At 34.4% G+C, this 19,641-nt stretch overlaps 1 protein-coding gene across 1 annotated transcript; it reads right to left on the bottom strand.

Annotated features, from left to right (window-relative positions):
* Positions 1–4,987: 4,987 nt before the first annotated feature.
* LOC124355246 (electron transfer flavoprotein subunit alpha, mitochondrial-like) lies at positions 4,988–16,421 on the bottom strand. Its single transcript, XM_046806290.1, is given in 7 exon segments — positions 4,988–5,728; positions 6,145–6,299; positions 8,190–8,405; positions 12,700–12,910; positions 12,912–12,965; positions 15,244–15,387; positions 16,165–16,421. Coding segments are annotated over 7 exon segments (1,005 nt in total). The 5' UTR covers positions 16,213–16,421; the 3' UTR covers positions 4,988–5,551.
* Between the last annotated feature and the right edge of the window lie 3,220 nt (positions 16,422–19,641).

Here is a 19,641-nt window from a genome sequence, read left to right as displayed (position 1 = left end):
TTTTTTAATCAATATTTTAACTACTTAAACCTAAGCAATACAATAATTTGTAACGAATGTTTTTATAATTCAGATAAAGCCTCTCTCTAAAAAAAATGTATTGCAGCCGCCACCACCAATTTTTAATCAATATTTTAACAACTTAAACCAAAGCAATACAGTAAGTTGTGACGAATATTTTTATAATTAAGATGGCGAGTAAATTCTTGGGTCCTTGGTCATCTTCCGCTCCAATGTTCATAATAACACGGTGGTCTGGTGAACCACGCACGCCCTTACAGATTTGGAGCTATGAATTAATATATTCAACGATTATTGTTTTCCACGAACAAGAACTAATTTTAAGCCTCACCTTTTTTATTCACATTGTATCCGTTTTTTTACATACCCTTAAAACAAGCTTTAAACTGATGTATCACCGCTTGCCCGCTTAAAACAATATTTAGTATTTAAGTGCAGGGTGTACTAAAATAACCTTGAGTTTTTTCCAGAATAACTCTGTTACACGCTTTAGGCACGTTACTTCTGGTCGCAGAGATATGGAATATATAACTAACATCTAAGTGTTCCCACCTCCATAACTGCCCAGTCTACATTAGGAAATAAGTGTTTAGTACATAGCAAATTAGTGAAGAAATCGGTACACAAAATGTCAGAATAAGGAAAATCATACATTGTCGTCAAAAGTTACAAAACCAAACATGCGATAGATTACTTCAAAGCAAAAGCAAAAATTCTATAATATTATCCAAAGACAGCAAGAGCAACTGCAGAAATAATCGAGGAAGAAAATAATTTAAACTAAGAATAGTTCAAATCTTACATCCTGTGATAAAAAATCCATATTGATCAGTGTTTATAATTTGCTCGTTGGTTTGTTTAGTTTCAGCCAATCACAATTCAGGCCCCCCCCCCTTTCCACTCGCCAGCACAGGCGACTGTGTATTATTGACAGTTTCGCTTTAGCATCTTTCCATACGGAGGCCGAATTATTTCAAGAATTTAATTGTTTGAGTAGTTTTTTGACGAGGTAGGAACCAGTACACTTGTCGCCTTAGAACTAGGAGTCCAGAATATCTCTGGAATAAGACTCGTTTATTTCTTATCCAACACTTCAAAGTATATTTCGTTAAAATACATAGACCAATAACAGTATTGATAAACCTAAAAAGGTTTGGATTTTTGTTAACTATACCTATTATGAATTCGTGGCAGCCTACTGAGTAATAGGGCTTTAATAACGCTCAGCAAAATCTTATGGATGGACGCGCAGCGTCATTCTTGTCTGTATGTACGAAACCTCTTATTAATGAGGTTTCATACAAAATTTAAAGACTACATATGAAATCTTTCTCGAGATACTTTGCGCATTGTTGGACTACACGTGTTACTATATCATAATATGTTAATGTCCCAAATTATTACTGAAATTTATTTATTGCGCTATTTTCTCATTGTTATCACGTACCCAATGTAAAGATAGAAATGAAGCTTCTGAAAAAATTCATGTTAAAGGTCGTTCGTTCTCGGGATACCGTGGGGGAAATACTGACAGACAAAAATGAAATTTTTTTCCAGACGTTCATAGTAATAGACTTCGCTAACGCTCAGCTAATAAAGTCGTATATTGATGACAACCTAGTTTTATCTTCATAAACTGAAACTCATTAACTACATGTGATACATAGTTAGACAGTTATTGTACAGTAGTTAAAACAGCTATTACACCGTTCAATTAATCGCTAGTAGCTCTATAAATACCGTACAGTGTCGACCGTACAGTCACTGAACACTGTACAGTAGACTTGTCGTGATTCTGGCTGCCGACAGCAGATATCGGGGACTGTCTGCGCCAGCTTGCGTGTCGGCGCTGGGAGAAGTCCCGGTGCCAAATTGCCCTTCATTGCCCACTTAGTGCTGGAATCAATCTGCTTTCTGGCAGCAAAAGTGCGGCACTCGCTCGTGCCCGTTCTAGATTATCCTTGGGTAAACAATTGGCCCGGTCACACTCTCGTCCTATATTTATTCACCCGGAACCGAATGTCCCTGAAGATAAAGACAACTGTCTTAAATGGACTTTTAATATATTTGCGACCCCACATCTCATTCTGGGGGGGGGGGGGGGTGGGGGGGGGGGGGGGTGGGGGGGGGGGGGGGTGGGGGGGGGGGGGGGTGGGGGGGGGGGGGGGTGGGGGGGGGGGGGGGTGGGGGTCCAAGAGCGACACATCACTAACCGCAAATATCGAGATATTGGGTTACAAAGTGTAGATCGAGTAGGTCTAGTCTACAGTAAAGGATGATTGTTGAGTTGGTGATATTCCCATGTGTTAAAGGCAGTTGATAACCTAAACATAAGAACATGCTGGCCCTGTCTGCTTTAATTGGAGAAGCTGTTACAGAGCTGGCCTCCCCTTTCTTCCAAGGTGGCTCTGACACCAGCTCCTTCATGGGCCACCCACATGGGCTGATCAGTAAACCTCGGAGAGAAAGAGGTGGGGATAGATGGGCCCCTCCTGCCCAACTACAGATAGCCTGTGTATTGGAAATAGTGGAATGAGGAGTCCCACGCGTTCTCGCTCCATAATCTTCTGGATTTAATTTAGTTCAGTAACCTGGCAAACCTATTAAAATGTACCTATGTGTTTTCAGCCTATACTCTGATGAACACCTTTTAGTAGTTCGGTACAGTATACATATATTTAAATTACACTTTCTAGCTGAAATGCAGGATGCAGCACAATTACGTTTATTTCATTGAACCTTGATTTTACAACAAGGTAATTAATAACAGAGCAATTAATCTTGTCTACATACAAATAAACCAATACAACGGAGTATCGAAAGACCCAACAAGACGTAAGAAAATCTAATAACAAAGTAATCTCGTTACATTCAGTGGCGTAGCTCGAAAAAATTCGAGGGTGGATTAAACATCTGAGAGGTTACAGAGCTCTACTCTGAAAATATTTAAATTTGTTTGTTTAAAAATGTATTCTCAAGCTAATTATACTTTTTTAATTTGCTTGCTCACTCATATTTTATTGTAATCATTTATTCATGTCAAAGTACCTAAGTTAAATAATTGTGATTGATTTGTCATATTTCTATATTTATGTTTTTGTTGAACATTTGCTCATAAGTTTTCTGGTTTAATCCATTTAGTCTCTAGTTCTTAACACATCTACTGTGATAACTCTTTATTACAGCTTTTGTAGCTTAATTATTTCTGTACTACCAATTAAAGATTCTATATTAAAAGATGTTGCAGTTATGCATATGCATGTGTTGCTTTGTACTGTTAATTTTAATAACTTTTCTAATTAAATAAAAAATATATGTACCATCGTTTTTAAGCCTATATGCAAAGTATGATGAAATTATGACACTTTATAGCAATATTCGTTGTGAATATCTCACATTTTGGAGGTAAAAAAAGTTCAATATTAATATACTTAATTGAATAAACATTAAAGTGGTATAAGTTCTACATAATTTCAATGTTTTTCAGATATGTTCGGATATAAAACGACTCATTAATTCGTAATAGATCATAGAAATCAGAACTGTTCCGAACTGAGGTTGCTGATCAGCCGCATTTTCGGGGTTTGTCGGAACTGCTCGACTCTGATCAGCCGCATGTTCGGGGTTTGTCGGTACTGCTCGACTCTCATCAGCCGTATGTTCGGGATTTGCCGGAACTGCTTGGCTCTGATTAGCCGCATGTTCGGGGTTTGTCGGTACTGCTCGACTCTTAATCAGCCGTATTTCGGGATTTTTGACGGAACTGCTCGACTCTTATCAGCCGTATGTTCGGGTTTGACGGATCTGCTCGACTCTGATCAGACGCATGTTTGGGATTTGACGGAACTGCTCGACTCTCATCAGCCGCATGTTCGGGGTTTGACGGTGCTGCTCGACTCTGATCAGCCGTATGTTCGGGATTTGGCAGAACTACTCGACTCTTATCAGCCGCATGTTCGGGGTTTGTCGGTACTGCTCGACTCTAATCAGCCGCATGTTCAGGGTTTGTCGGTACTGCTCGACTCTAATCAGCCGCATGTTCGGGGGTTTGTCGGTACTGCCCCCCACTCTTTCTCTCAGGCCGAGGTTTCTGATCAGCCCGTGTGGTGGCCCACGAGGAGCTCGTTGGCTCCTACACCCACCTTACCCATCCTGAATATTCTGTCACTCTGGAAGCAAGTGCAATATTACTTTCAGGAGTTCATCACAGGTTTCTCAGCTTTTGGTCCTAGCAGAACAAAACAAATTTAGGAGAAACTTCTTATTCGATATCTCATTGTATATCAGCTGTACTGTGCTGACAGCTCTGATTTTAGCCAGATAGGAACTTACACAGTTATACACTCTAATTTCTCAATTATGGGAGATTTATGGTTTTAAAGTTTATGACTACAACCCACCAAAATGCTTTCTAAATTTCTTTACATTTGTATCAGTTATTCAGAAAAAAGTGCTCAACAATTGTTTTTCCTGCTTCCTATAAATATTCCAAGTAAATTAAAGAAAAATCCCAGGCTTTATTAATCATATCTATAAAATCATTCCTTCGCATAATCCTAAAAATAAGAGCATATAAAGAAGTATTTAAGTATTTAATATTGTCCTTATGGTATAAAACTAAAGGTTGCTTTACTGTAGCCAACCTTTAACTATATATGCCATAGTAGTTTCTCTAGCTTTTGGACTAATATAAAATTCTTTCTAAGGCTCATGTATTATTAAAGCTTAGTTGGTCAAGACTACACATGATATACACACTCACTCTGGACATCATTTATAAAAAAAAAAACAAAATAAATTTATTTTATCGTGTTTCTAATGTCACTGGTCTTTATTTTTTAATAATGAAACAAATAAAAGTTAAAATAACAAAAATGTAAAGTTGAGTTAGATACTCATATAAAATACTATATTAAGGATATTATTAAGGATACCAAGGTTTCATAGAATTAAAACAACACATAAATATGTAACTATAAAAATATATTATATCAGTTCTTCATTGTATTTAGTTACAGAACAACAAGATTATACACATATTGTACTTATATACATCATTGTTTTATGGTAAATTCCAATGGCTGGTAGACAATGGCGTAGCAGACAAGAGATAATATTGTAAAGTTAGAATAGAAGAAATATTATATAAAAATATATTTAAAATTTGTGCTAATACAAAAACACAATACAATACAAATATTTTACATGCTATAGATCTATAATTCACAATCCTGCACAAATTACTTTTACATGGTCATCAAAACCATACAGATTTTCCCTGTCTTCGACTTTTGGCGTTGACTGAAAAATTAAAGCTAGACAGAACACTTTACATGGAGGTTTTTCAGTTAGAGTAAAGCTCACAAGAGTATAATTTCAAATAAACTACGTTTTGACACTGAGTGGAAAAATCACTAAAAACTAAAGACTAAAAATACAAAAACAAAAGTATAACAGCACCTTAACACAGGTAAAATGTATAAAAATCTGATACAAGAAGGCCGAAGTAATCTAATTGTTTTCAGCCCAGTTATAACTTCTCGGTAAGTTCAGGGACAGCTTTAAACAAGTCAGCGACAAGCCCATAGTCAGAGACTTGGAAGATCGGAGCCTCAGGGTCCTTGTTGATGGCCACGATAGTCTTCGAGTCCTTCATTCCGGCGAGATGTTGGATAGCTCCTGATATACCGACAGCGATGTACAATTCCTGCAACATTTAACTAATTTATTACAAGAGAACTAAATGACTTTGAGATAGTGCCTTAATTCTTCCTCATGGATCTCAATAGATGTGGACCCTACCCCTTAACCTTACCCATCCTGAATATCCTGTCACTCCAGAAGTAGCGCTAAGGTTCTTACAGGACTAAGTGCAATTTATAAGCTTCTTGTCCTAAGAGAACAAAATAAAAAAAAAAACAAAAAACTTATGGAACATAAAAAATATATTTGTTTCACTGTAAAAAAAATCAGGTTGTTGTGGATCAGTTGCAATGAAAATATTTAACTCAATGCATCAAATATTTAAAGTTTTAACTTGTTTATATTAGACTTGTCAAAAAAGAACCAAATGTTATATATTTTATTTTGTAACCACACTGTGGCAATATTTCAAAGTCTCACCGGTGCCACAATCTTGCCGGTCTGTCCGATCTGCAGGTCGTTGGGCACGAAGCCTGCGTCCACTGCTGCGCGAGAGGCTCCCACCGCAGCGTTCTGGAACTTGTCAGCGAGGGTGTACAACAACTTGAAGTTGTCCCCAGACTTCATCCCTCTACCTACAACACAACAGTGAAACTCTCAATATTCGAATTTACTGTTGCTGTCTTGTGCTTGAATTTATTTAAATAAAATAATTTTATGAACTGACTATCTTAGCTTATAGGTTCTGGTTAGACATTTAACTGAGCCCAAATTATCAGGTAAAACACTGAAAGTAAAAATTTCAGTTTTTTTAGGTGCACACCAAAAGAAGTTTAAATTACATTTTTTTATTTTATATATTTATGAAATATTAAAGTTATTTTGCATTGTACAGATATGATAACCCCCTACATTCAATAACCCCCAAACCAAGGTACAATTGCATCTGTTTTTGTTTTCTTCTTCACTTTTAAAAATCTTCTATGTGAATTAGGAATTCACCTGCAACTTATTTAATATATCAGAAAGTAAATAAAACTATTGTTTGAACAAGTATTTTAGTTCTATTATCATTATTACTTATTTTTTACGTAAATTCACAATAGAATGTTGCAGTGCAACTGTAAACATATAGCATGTCATTCTCACTACTGTACCCAATACAAAATTTTGACAAATAAAAATAACAGTGATCATTAAAATAATAAAATACAGTTTTATACTATGAAATCAGGGAAAAATCTGAAATTTTATGACAAGCTTCAATGAGCAATTTTTCAAAAAATTGCTTTCTAAACATTCTGCAATTCTCTTCTAAGTCACATTTGGGGGCAAATTGTTCAATAGATTAATTCCTTTTTAAAATGGTCCAGTTTTTAAAAGAGTAAAACTATGAGAAGGATACTGGAACTTGTTTTTGTATCTTGTACAATAGTCATGTTAATGGTTGAGTTTTATAAAAACTGGATTTAAAGTTTTTTTACAAATACAGCTAAATCTAAAAAAGAAAGAGCAGACAGTGTTAAAATTTTGAACTGTTTGAAAAATGGGTTGCATGACTGCCTAAAATTAATGTTGTCAAGAGTGCGAACTGCTCTTTTTTGCAGAATAAAGATTTTGTTGCAACTACTATGTTCCTAAAATATAATACCATAAGATAAAAGCGACTGAAAATATCCATGATAGACAACTGCCTTGGTCATAGGAAAAGTCACAACTCTTGTAATATGCCTAATAGCGAATAAAGCATTATTCAGTCTAGAGTAAAAATCATTAATATGTTAATTCCATTAAACATTATCCTGGATTAATATTCCTCAGAATTTTGTGGAATTAAATAATTTCAATTGTCCATTATTTTCTATTTGATAACATATGTTGTAGTTTGTTTTTTTTCTGTTCCAAAAATATTTTCTAATAAAACTTGAGTAAAAAAACACCCACTTCTGGCTGGTTTATACCTTCCAGTTGAACCTACCACTGGGCACAGCAAAAACCTATGTGTCCCTTAAATCTGGGCAACCTTATGGATGTCCAGGAGTGGCACATCACTAACCGTAAATGTCGAGATTCTGGGGTACAAGAGTAATTCAATAGGTCTAGTCTATTGCAGGGTATGACTGTTGGAGTTGGTAGGGTTCGTTCCCTAAGTATCAGAGGTTCTTGCTAGCCTCAACAAGGGTATGCCACCTCCTGCCTGCTTTGACTGGTGAGGCTTGTTCAGAGCTGGCCTTCACTTCTTCTGGGGGGACATGACTTTGAGATTAGTGCCCTAATTCTTCCTCATGTATCTCGATAGGAGGTGGCCACTACCCCCTAACCTACCCATCCTGAATATCCTGTCACTTCGGAAGCAGTGCTAAGGTTCTTATAGGACTAAGTGCAATTTACAAGCTTCTTGTCCTAAAAGAACAAAAACAAATGAGCAATAAAACAGTTGAAGCAGAATCGAATTTCCTGGAAGACTATTTTCTACCTTACTGTACTTTGTCTTAAATATTACAGATTCCATGAGCACTACTTACCTCCGCTGATGATGACCTTGGCCGCGGTCAGCTCAGGTCGATCACTCTTGGTCAGCTCCTGACCCACAAAGGCTGCCAAAGAGGAGTTATATTCACCAGCCGGTGCAGCTTCGGCCTTGGCACTGCCCCCGGACTCTGCTGCAGGCTCGAAACTGGTTCCTCGCACTGTCAGTATCTTCACTGGATCCTTCGACTTCAGTGTCAGGATCGCATTACCTATCAAGATAAAACTGTTTGCAGTGATCCCGCAAAAATAGCTCACTCTTATGCCAACCTTCTCTTTAATGTATAACTTTTTTAATCGTTATAATCATTGTTAATTGAATTGTTATTGAACTTAATGACAGTTTTAAAATAAATGCCCAAAAGTCTTGGGGTGAAATTTAAAATCTTTAGTAATCTTTAAAGTAAATTACACAGAAACAGTTGTACAGTAAACTACATAGGAACTACCAGTTGTAGTGCGGCAATCTTTACAAGGCAACGCGTTCAAAGTTGGATTTAAATTTCCTATAGAATGCTTGCACTTTGACAATAAAGAAACTAGGATTGCTTCAGTATCAGATAACTGTGGGTGCCTAATGAATAATTGTGAAAAGTTCTACAAGCCAGGATCATGCGTGGCAACTTGAAGGATTTAGAGGGAATTGTTAGTTCAGAAAGTTACATTCTTCCTAAACTTAAGAATGGTCTAAAGTTGATGATGATGTATGACAACAGAACAAAACATACAGTTAAAACTGTAATTTATTTAGACAAGGAACAACCCCAATGAATCAGCCTGTAACAGACTTTTTTGAGAAGTTGATCAAACCTATAAAAGGCTAAAATCACAATGTTATATGGAAAATTGGTTTTGCTCTGACCTCTACCGGAAGAACTTGGAGGGGATAACCTGCCTGCTGTTGGTACAATAAAAAAATAAAATAAACCACAGTTCCTGAAGAATTCGAGGATAAGAAGTTTCAGGACCCAGGACCAAATGCATAATAGCTTCTTGTTTCATAATGATGTCACAGTAATATCATATAAGCTTAAAAATGTAGCACTGATGTCTTCATTGTATGGAGAAAATACAAGCAAAACAGAGATGGGAAAGCAGCTTCAAATAGAATACAATTAATGTTAATGTTTTATATACAGCTTACAGAAACAAGACCTCCAAATGACTGAAATAACAAACTTTTTAGTGCTTCCATCCGATACATCCTTGGAGTTCAAGACATCATAAAAACTCACAATAGAAAGAAACAAGGAAATTCTGTAGTGAATGCTCTTATACAACTTACTGTATATTTTGTGGAAAAGAGTTGTGTTTGGGAAACCAAAAGAAATTTTGCTTTCCTTGTGCTACAATCTGCAAAAGGTAGATATTAACTTTATTGTATATAAGCCAAGCTAATAACTCAATAAGAACAATTTGCGATGATCTACAGTACTTGGTTTATATGCTACATATGTTCTTGTATATTTTGTTTTCTTCTAATTATAAAACAACATTAACCCTGCAACTGGCTTTTAAGCGATTATCGACGCATTAACTACAGTTTCAAAATGGCACTAAGCTATTTTAGACGCATTAACTATTGCGTAATATGATCTCTCACAGCAAGTCTATTTTTACTTTGTTTGAAGTAAAACATACGTAAATCTAAAGATAAAGATTCAAGGTTTCATATATTATACCATAAAACGCTCTATAGTTAAGTTAAAATCTTTCATTATAAAATTCTAAACTTATATGTTCACATTTTCCGATTGCCATTTGTTTGCGTAATTTCCGAACACGCTAAAATTACCGTATGTTTTGTAAAAATTCCCTATCGTGAGTTTACGTTCTACACGATCGTAAGTGTCGTCATTGAAAACAGTGTATTCTTGGCTTTCAAAACATCTTTTTCAATAGCCAGTAGGAAAATTAATGTTTATAAAATAAGCGTTTGAAAAGCTCGTGTTTTGTAAAATCCCAAAATGCCTAATGCGTCGAAAAATAGCTTCATTAAATTTTGTTATTTTTGTTACTTTATCGTTGTCTGGAAATAGTGAAAATCATATCAAAACAAAGAAGAAGAATTGCTCTAAGCAACAGTATAATAGACAACGAAGACTATGAACTAGTTATTTTATTTTTTGTTCTGTTGCGCAATCACCGACTCAGCCAGTACAACGGAACAACGCATCGCATGGTTGCCATGTTGATTTCTTTGTTGTTTATTACGCCATTGCCGGTATTAGTGTATTGCTTGCTATTTATTAGGATATTTTAGACATTTCGTTATTTAGTGTGTATAAATAAAAGTTTTTTATTGTTTTTTTTTTAATTAGTGAAGTGAAAAATGTAGAGGTTAGGTTAAGTTTTAGGGAATAGGTTGGATTTTTGTGAAACTGAAAATAAGCCTATGTTCACGTAGGTTCAGTGTTTTATAATTTTGTAGACAATTTAATTTTAATTAAAATTAAATTTTGATTTAAATTTATGCAAAGGTATTTATTATAAAAGTGAAAAGTTTTTTTTTACTTTTTTCTGAAGGTATTAGCGTTTTATTTCTATGACCATCGCTTGTTTTATTTTTTTAACAAAAAAATAATATAAATAAAATACATTGTTGTACATTTTTGTAAACTTCAATAAACGTACTATCTTTATAAATAATATTTGGATGAAAAGAAAATTGTTAGCTAAAAAAGTTAGGCATTTATTTCACAATTTTTGACTTTTGTAAAAATTTAAAAAAAGTTTGTTGCCATATAAAAATATCTTATACAATGTAAACTTCTATAAATGTCATATTTTTCTCTTCTAAATATATTCATCTCTTAGAAAAAAATTTTTGTTCATCCAATAGATTCCAAAATGTCAAAATGGTATACATAATAGTGCTATACAAACTTTTTTTCAGATTTTGTAGTTTTTATAGATATATTGTTCAAAAGTACCAATAAACTTCTTTTACCTAAATATTTTTTTGTAAATTGTAATTGAGGTATATAAGCAAACTTTTGTATATTTTAGAATTATTCTAAAAACTTTCATATTACCTGAGAGGGTGCTATAAATTTTGAGAAAAATTTATTCTTTACTAATATTTTTACGTTAATCTGTAAAAAAATAAAAATACATTAAATGATTCAACCTTTAATATTTTTTTTGGGGAAACTGCATTTGTTTCTAAAGACATTGATGTTTTTAAAATGTTTTTATCTTAAATAATAGATGAGCAGTGATTAAAATACAAAACCCTTACAAAATCACCAAAAAGTGCCTGCCATTTTGGGAAAAATGATGGGCCAGTTTCCAGGGTTAAACATGTAAATGATTGTATTAATATTATCCATTTCAAGTACTGTAGTTTTAATTTTATTTGTGTTTAGCCTACATTTTAGCAAATTTGCGTAATTTTTGTATAACCGTCCTATCAGTATACAAATACAAAGTGGTATCAAAATCCATCCAGTGGTATCCCGGACTGTACTCACCATTTTTTTTTGTAATGTGACTGTACAAGCCAGCGCACCAGTAGCCTCTGTTGCAATAACTGCTGAGTCATTGTACTGAGTTTTCGTTGTTGTGAATCTAGGTTATGTCTACAAGTCATTACATAGCAATTTTTGTGATGACTAATAAATTCAAGAAAAGGGCTTGCATCAAGTTTTTCCTTTCAACTTAAGAAATTACCGATGGACACTTTTGCAATGCTTCAAGAAGGTTTTGAAGAACATTCACTGAGCAGAAAACAGGTTTTTGAGTGGTACGCTTGTTTCAAGGCTGGCAGAACATCAATTGAAGATGATCATCGTTCAGGACAGCCTTCCACAAGCAAACAGATGAAATTGTTGGAAAAATTCGGCACCTCATTCATGAAGACCGTCATCAGAAAATAAACCTGTCTTATGCAGTAATGTCGGTATTATGTGTTGAAGACATACAAAAAAAACGCATTAAGTTCTCAACAGCTTTCCGGAAGTTTTTTTTTACACTTTCCAGTTGTAGAAAAACGCTGGGTTTCGTTGTATCACCTCAAATGGAGCTTAATTCGAATGGGCTAACAACCAATAAAAGCCCAGATAAGAAAACAAAAATTAGCGGACATAATCTGGGAACTTTCTGATACCACCTCGTATACCCTATCATTCTAGGGTTAAATAAGTGGTAAGTTAAAACATGAAAAATTTTCCGTCCTTAAATACATAACAATCACACATTACATTTTATAGTTGTTTTTATGTGGTACACTTTGAAACATGTTTTTACATAATGGGATTTTGCAAAACAAGTCATCAATTTCTGTTTTGCCAATAACCTAATTCTGTACATCAAGTACATTCTACCAGTGAATTGTGTAACTAACATCCCAATTAATAGATGTCCCAGAGTACGCGGAAACCCGTAACAATACGTATTACATACTATAATTGAGACGACGACGTCAATCACTGTAAAATTACAGAATCTGGACTAAAGTGTGAAAATATGAAGAGGATTAATTGAAAGTCTACTACAACGTCTTACCTGCGTAGATCTGCCTCACGAATGTATCTGGTGCTTTAATGCCGATCACGTCGGAGATGGGAGACACATCCAGTTTGGCAGCGACACGAGGAAGCAGGCTCTTGCTGAAGGCTGTGGCCCCGGCAACGATATGAGTGAAGTTAAACTGTTTCTGAGAGGCTAACACCAGGGGAGCCAGAGTCTCCGGCAAGAAGCCATTAAACGCTGCGTTTCTCCGCAACCAGGACCTTGGTCAGTCCCGGGATCTTGGCCAACTCCTCAGCTACCTGATTAAAATGGACGTAACTAATCAAAAATTTTATAAGGAGTGAAATATCATTTCATATAACTTTATTTTATCATGTAAAAAGTAGTATACACTCTATACAAGTGTAGAACAAAAACGCAGATCTGGAAAGTTAAATGTTCACAAAATCAAAAACTATTTTTATATTTTCTGGAATTAAAATGTTTTAACCCTTAGCACGCCGTAGACGGAATAATCCGCGATGTTGTTTGGTCTTATAACGCCAAAGATGAAATAATCCGCCGATTGATAAAAATATATTTTATTACTGTTTTTGAAGTTTATAAGCTCAATACATAAGCCACAATACTAAGTAATGTACTGGCTTGACCAAATAATCCAGTTGCAGCTATCAGCTGGCCGCAGTAGGTAAACAATAAATTGTTTTGTTGCTGGCAGCTGTTCTTCCACTCCCGCCTGAACGCCAATGACGATACTATCCGCCATTATCAACTGTCAGTGGAGCACGCATTTTGCCTTTGGGAAGTGTTCTTGCGTTGTCATTCCTTATACAAACAGTTGTAAAAAGTTATTGTTACCATGTTTTAGGTGTTATAATAAAGTTTTTATTGTTTCTTTTCTGGTGTGTAATTATGGCTTCATCCCGATTTTTGTTTTGAAGTTTACCGTACAACTGCCTAAATCTTTATTATCAGAACTTATAAAACTAATCAAGATCAGCATATTACACTTTATTTGTTTTCTTATCCTTGTACATAGTTTTCATATTTTTCATCACATGCATTTGATTACTCTGTAACCTGAATTTGATTTTGATTGAAATATTCCATGCAAGTATTACATTATTGTAAAATTTATTTTTTTGTGTGACTATTAGTCATTAGGAATGAATCAAAAAAATTAGCTTTAAATGAGCGTAATTTAAAAAAATACTAAATTTATATCGGCGTCCAAAGGGTTAATGTTTTACTGTACGAATGAATGAACGAAAGAACGTTTATCGTCAAATTCAAATTCAAAACAACTTTATTCATATAATTTGTACAATTACATTTAAAATTATACAAAAAAAGAATAATGTTTTTACCAGTTTAATAGTTTTTTACCAGTAACTATTAAATTAGAGTCATCTGCATATAAACATAGCTTGCATTTTTCTGATCACTTGTCAAAACATTTGTTAAACCCAACAAATAAATCAGGAAAAGAATAGGTCCTAAGATGGAACACTGTGGTACACGTGGCGTGTTATTTGTAAAGAAAATTTTCCATGTGTGATTAAATTTGTTGAAGTCACAAACGGCAAGTCAACGTATTGTGGTCTTTTTGAAATATAAGAAGCCAGCCAATGTATTACCAATTTTGAAGCCAATTTTGAAATATAAGAAGCCAGTCATATTACAAGATTCAGCTATGCTGGTAATACATAATGACATAGCCAAAAATAGAACAATAATAAATCATGTTACTGCTACCTGATAAGCACATCCAGTAAAAAGTAAAAAAAACTTGATTTTGATTCTTAAAACTCTGGGCTGAACTTTGACTTGGAAAAAGATTGGCCTATACAAGAGAAATTGGTGTATGTGCTCCACTCTATTGGATTATGACTTGGTAATAAGTCACATTGCAGCGGAAACAGATTTTTTCAAGGAGTGTTTAGAAATGGAAGAGGAGTTATGAAATATACAAAACTGAAGCTACGGAGAGACACTAATGCATATTAACTCTATTGTTTTTTACTATTTTGTTTCTAATGCCACATTTCAGAATTAATACTTTGAAACAGTATTAAAGAACTGATACACTGTTTGAAACATTTATTTTTTTTAATGCGCAGTCAGGATTGGTTTCTTCTCTTACTAAGAATGCTCTAAAAATAGTAGTGATATGCTATTAAATTTAGAATATTGTAATTGAAACAATCAGGTGTAAATTTTCCTCACACTTTCAGCCTAACTAAAACTTTGTGTTTGATGAAAGTCTAGCGTTACAGAAAAGATGGCTAAGTTTCAAACAGTGCATCCCATTCAAGTGAAAGTACTTTAGTATAACGCTCTCTGTTTTATGTGATAGTGCAAGTGGAATTTTTGTGGCAAAGACTGTTCAAACCCTCATGAAACCTTATCTAGGCTTACACTGCATATCTAAGGTATTATTATAGACTAAACATATCACAAATGCAAACTTTTTAGACTTTAACTTCATTTAAGTGAAGGCTTCAATTGTCCATCAATTTGAAATTATTAACCAATAAATATTTGTAGGTGACAAAAATACAAGGTTTCATTAATTACCTGTGAACATTTTGTTCCAGCAACAAGTACTGATAGTTCCCCACCGAGCTTGCTGGCTGCTGTGACGGCATGTCTTGTTATCGGTGCTAGTTTGTCATTATTGTGTTCCGCTATAACCAAGGTGCTTTGGAGTCTTGACGAGATCTGGATACAAATTTTAAAAGTTACAAATGTTGAACATTTATTTCTTTCTTAATTCCCTACAGAATGATGATTAATTTAAGACAGTGTTTTGATAGAGGGGTTCTGAACAGTGAATGCTGCCAAAGTAGATGAGATTGAAGTTTGTGTTTGGTTGGGATTGAATTTTCAACCCCAGTTGTAGGCTACATTTTCAACACATCAAGTTAAGCACTCTCTTTGCTTAGTGTGTTAAAATTTTTTAACATTAACACATTGGTAACATGAAAGATTACAATAATATAAACTGATGATAATGATGAATTGGTGAATGTACTTTTACTGAAAATTGAATATTAAGCATTTTCAAATAGCCTAATCAATATGGTCAAAGATCAATAGCAAGTTAAATGGTATTGCACATTAAGCACAAGTGCAACACCCTCGAATATCCATAATAATTGTCCTTTATAGAAAATGCCCACTAAAGAATGTCTGTCGGATTACGCCTCTCAAATTTTAGGTTAGGGGAAGGCCCATTACTTTTTTTTATACTACCCCTAGTTTTCCCATTCTGAACCAATTTTGTAAAATTGAAAAGCTTCAATGGTAGTCTATAATAGCAAAACCGCTATCTTTTCTGAAGAAACATGCCTATAACTTTATAATTACAGAGCTATCTGTAGGATTAACCTTCAATCACAATTACTGATAGGTTAAATTATATGAAATAGGCTAGGTTAAACAGTCAAATCATTACATAAAACTATTTTAATTACAATTTCAATAGAAAAATCTTACCTTAAGACCATGAGAAAGGCTGCTGTGCAGAATTTTTGAAGAAAACATGCCTCTTGTGTTTAAATAAATAAAATAATTGCACACTTACTGACCTACTGTGTCTGTTACAGTCAAATTGATTAGAACAAGAACTTAATTTAATCTAAATAGCTAATTGGAATGTAACAGTTTTCTAATTAATGGAAATTTGAGTTTTGTCACCAAATACCAGTCAACTCAACGCGCAGCCAGTTAGTAAAAACAAAAAAAACCTTTGAAGTTTGAACTTTAACTTTCGAACCTAAATCTGACTTTACTTTTGTATTTACAGTATGATAACAAAATCAATCCCTTGTTAGAAGTGTAAAAAAACTTTTTTTTCTTGTTTGTACCTTTAGTTTCGCAATGATTGGTCGTCAATCTGTAATCTGTAAGTGAATATAATACAGTACTACTCTATCATCACACTCAAGGCTGTTGGAATAAGGCCTTTACGTTTGCGTAGTTTAGATTAACCAGCAATAAGTATTATTATTAAAGTCAATTTCAACTTCTTTTTTTTCTTGGTTAATCATGTAATATATATGTTGAAAGTGGAGGATATATTGTGCATAATTTTCTACTATACCGACAAAATATAATCTATAACTTTATCTCTACTACCAAATATTGCTATTTAAAATAGTACATATCAATTTAACTAACTTTACGAAAACTAAAAGAGTCTTAAAATTTGGGACAGAGCTCGGAACTTAATAACAATGCAATTATATTCAATTTTCGGTTTTGCATAGTAAACTGCACATCCCTGGATAGTATTGTTCTTATTTACAGAAAATCAATCAATTTGTGTCATTGAATAATGCAGTTTTTATTTATTTAGGTGGTTTTGCAGAAGCAAGTCAACTCTACGTCGTTTTATGGCTAGTCAAGGGTAACAAAACGTAACATCAGCGTCTTAGCTATTGCTATGCCGGCTTCGATGTTCACAGGTTTTTATTGTCAAAGTACGTGATTGGACCTCCACGGGATTTGAACCCATGATCTCTCGGTTAGAGAGCCGGGACTATAACCATTAGTGTACGGAGGAGGACTAAAAACAATCAGACCCTGAGTCACGAGAAGATATTGCTTCTAGTGTAAAGCATTAAACATGATCAAATGATTATAACAATAATAAGAAATACCCAAAGTTTTAAATCCGTTTACTAAAATTTAGGTAATCGTTATAAGATTATAAATGGATTATAGCTGCAAGAATAATTATTACAGTACCGCTAACTATGCCTAACGAGACAGAATAAACTGAAATGCACGAAATTTCTAGCAAACGAACCTAATATGAATGCAATATCTAATCTCTGGAAAGTCAAATTTAAAGTAAAAGATAGGCTTATTGGCTGATCTTTAGTGGAGTGTATCACTCGTGGGGCTGGAAATGGTATTTCTGTCTAACTGCATGTCTATCTGCCTGTCTGCCCGCACGGTATATCGATAACTTACCTATTGAAATTTTACATGAAGCATCATTTATACATGAGTAACAATACGCTCGATTGTGGTGCATGTTATTCTATAGGAGTAAGCGGAGCGTTAGCGAATATTTTAAAATTGGTTTTATGAGTAACGACAATATTGTGAGCAAAGACTTCTTACATTGCAAAAATATGACAAAAGTAATAAACTATGAGTTATCATAAGAAGTAACTATAACTAAACTGCAAACAATAAACAAGTAATTATATCATGATAATACAGGCTAAGAAACAACAGAAAACAACACAATGATAAAAAGGAAGCTTAGAAAGAGAAAATAAGCAAGATAACAGAGTATTCTTTGCTTTTTAGTTTTTGTTTAAGATAATATTTATACATCATTATCATTCTTGATGTCTTAAGTTCTAGGAAATTTAAGAATAATGAACTGTAAGGAGATGGATGATATTTTTTTCTAACAGACAAAACACTTTCAACGTAACAAAGCTAAATAATGATTATTATACAGGTTGTCAATTAAGTCTGGAACCTCTTTTTTAATTTTTGAACTACAATAGAAAGAAATACCAAAGTTCACACGTGCTTACTGGTGATAGTAACGAACACATCTCCCTGATTACCGACCGGATAATACCTTTGGGGGACGGTCCACAAGGAGTCAGACAAAATTCTTAAATAGCAGCATAGGTCAAGTTTGGTATCAAATTAAAGGTCTTACTTAGCAGAGTACAATGCCGCAAACCGGACTTCAAAAGGTGAATTCATTCAGTAGTTATAGCTATTTGAATTTTAAAACAATTGAACAATGTAAATTATTAAGTATTACAAGTAAACGCCAATTTTTAAGTACCTGTGATCAAAGTAAGTGTTTAAAATGTACCCCTCCCATCATCTGACAATGTAGTAATCGAAGCCAGGAATCAATAATTATTACCAATAACACAACTACTGTTAGAATGTGAAAGTGGCAGATTGAGTCATACACAGCATCCACAGAAACTTAACGTTTGGGCAGGTATTATAGGAAATCAAATTATGGGCCCATTATTTATCAATGGTAATTGAAATGGTGACTCGTATCTAGCAATGCTCCAAAATGAGATAATTCCTGCACTACAAGCTGCTCTTGGTCGACAATTTCAAAGAATTTATTTCCAACAAGATGGCGCCCCACCGCACTTTGCTCTCCTTGTTAAAGAATACTTGGATACAATATTCCTTCACAGATGGATTGGAAGACGTGGTGCAGTAGAGTGGCCTGCTCGTTCCCCTGATTTATCTCCGCTGGATTTTTTTTCTTTGGGGATACCTCAAAGATAAAGTTTATCGTACTAAGCCTCGAGATTTGGCGCACCTAAGAAATCTCATAGTCCAAGAAGCTCAAACATATTCCTCGTGACTACCTTCAAAATGCAGTGGATAGCTTTTACAACCGCCTAGGACATTGCCAGACGATGGGAGGGGAACATTTTGAACACTTACTTTGATCACAGGTACTTAAAAATTGGAGTTTACTTGTAATACTTCATACTTTACATTGTTCAATTGTTTAAAATTCAAATAGCAATAACTACTGAATGAATCCACCTTTTGAAGTCCGATTTGCGGCATTGTACTCTGCTAAGTAAGACCTTTAATTTGATACCAAACTTGACCTTTGCTGCTATTTAAGAATTTTGTCTGACTCCTTGTGTACCGTCACCCAAAGGGATTATCTGGTCGGTTATTGGGCAGATGTACGCGTTACTATCACCAGTAAGCACGAGTGAACTTTGGTATTTCTTTCTATTGTGGTTCAAAAATTAAAAAAGAGGTTCCAGACTTAATTGACACCCTGTATACGGGCTATAGTGTTTATGGTAGCAAATGGTCAAACCAAATGACGATAATTTTTCTGTTCTAACGTAGTCGTATGTAAAGTTTATTAACGATTTATCAAAAATTAAGGTTGGAAGTAGCAGTCAGTTTAGGTAAGCGAAATCATACACATCGTGACATCAC

This window comes from Homalodisca vitripennis, chromosome 2 (genome assembly GCF_021130785.1).
Source record: "Homalodisca vitripennis isolate AUS2020 chromosome 2, UT_GWSS_2.1, whole genome shotgun sequence".
In the NCBI taxonomy this organism is placed as follows: Eukaryota; Metazoa; Arthropoda; class Insecta; order Hemiptera; family Cicadellidae; genus Homalodisca; species Homalodisca vitripennis.
Note: the sequence above shows the minus strand (reverse complement) of the source record. Positions and strands in the feature narration are given on the sequence as shown.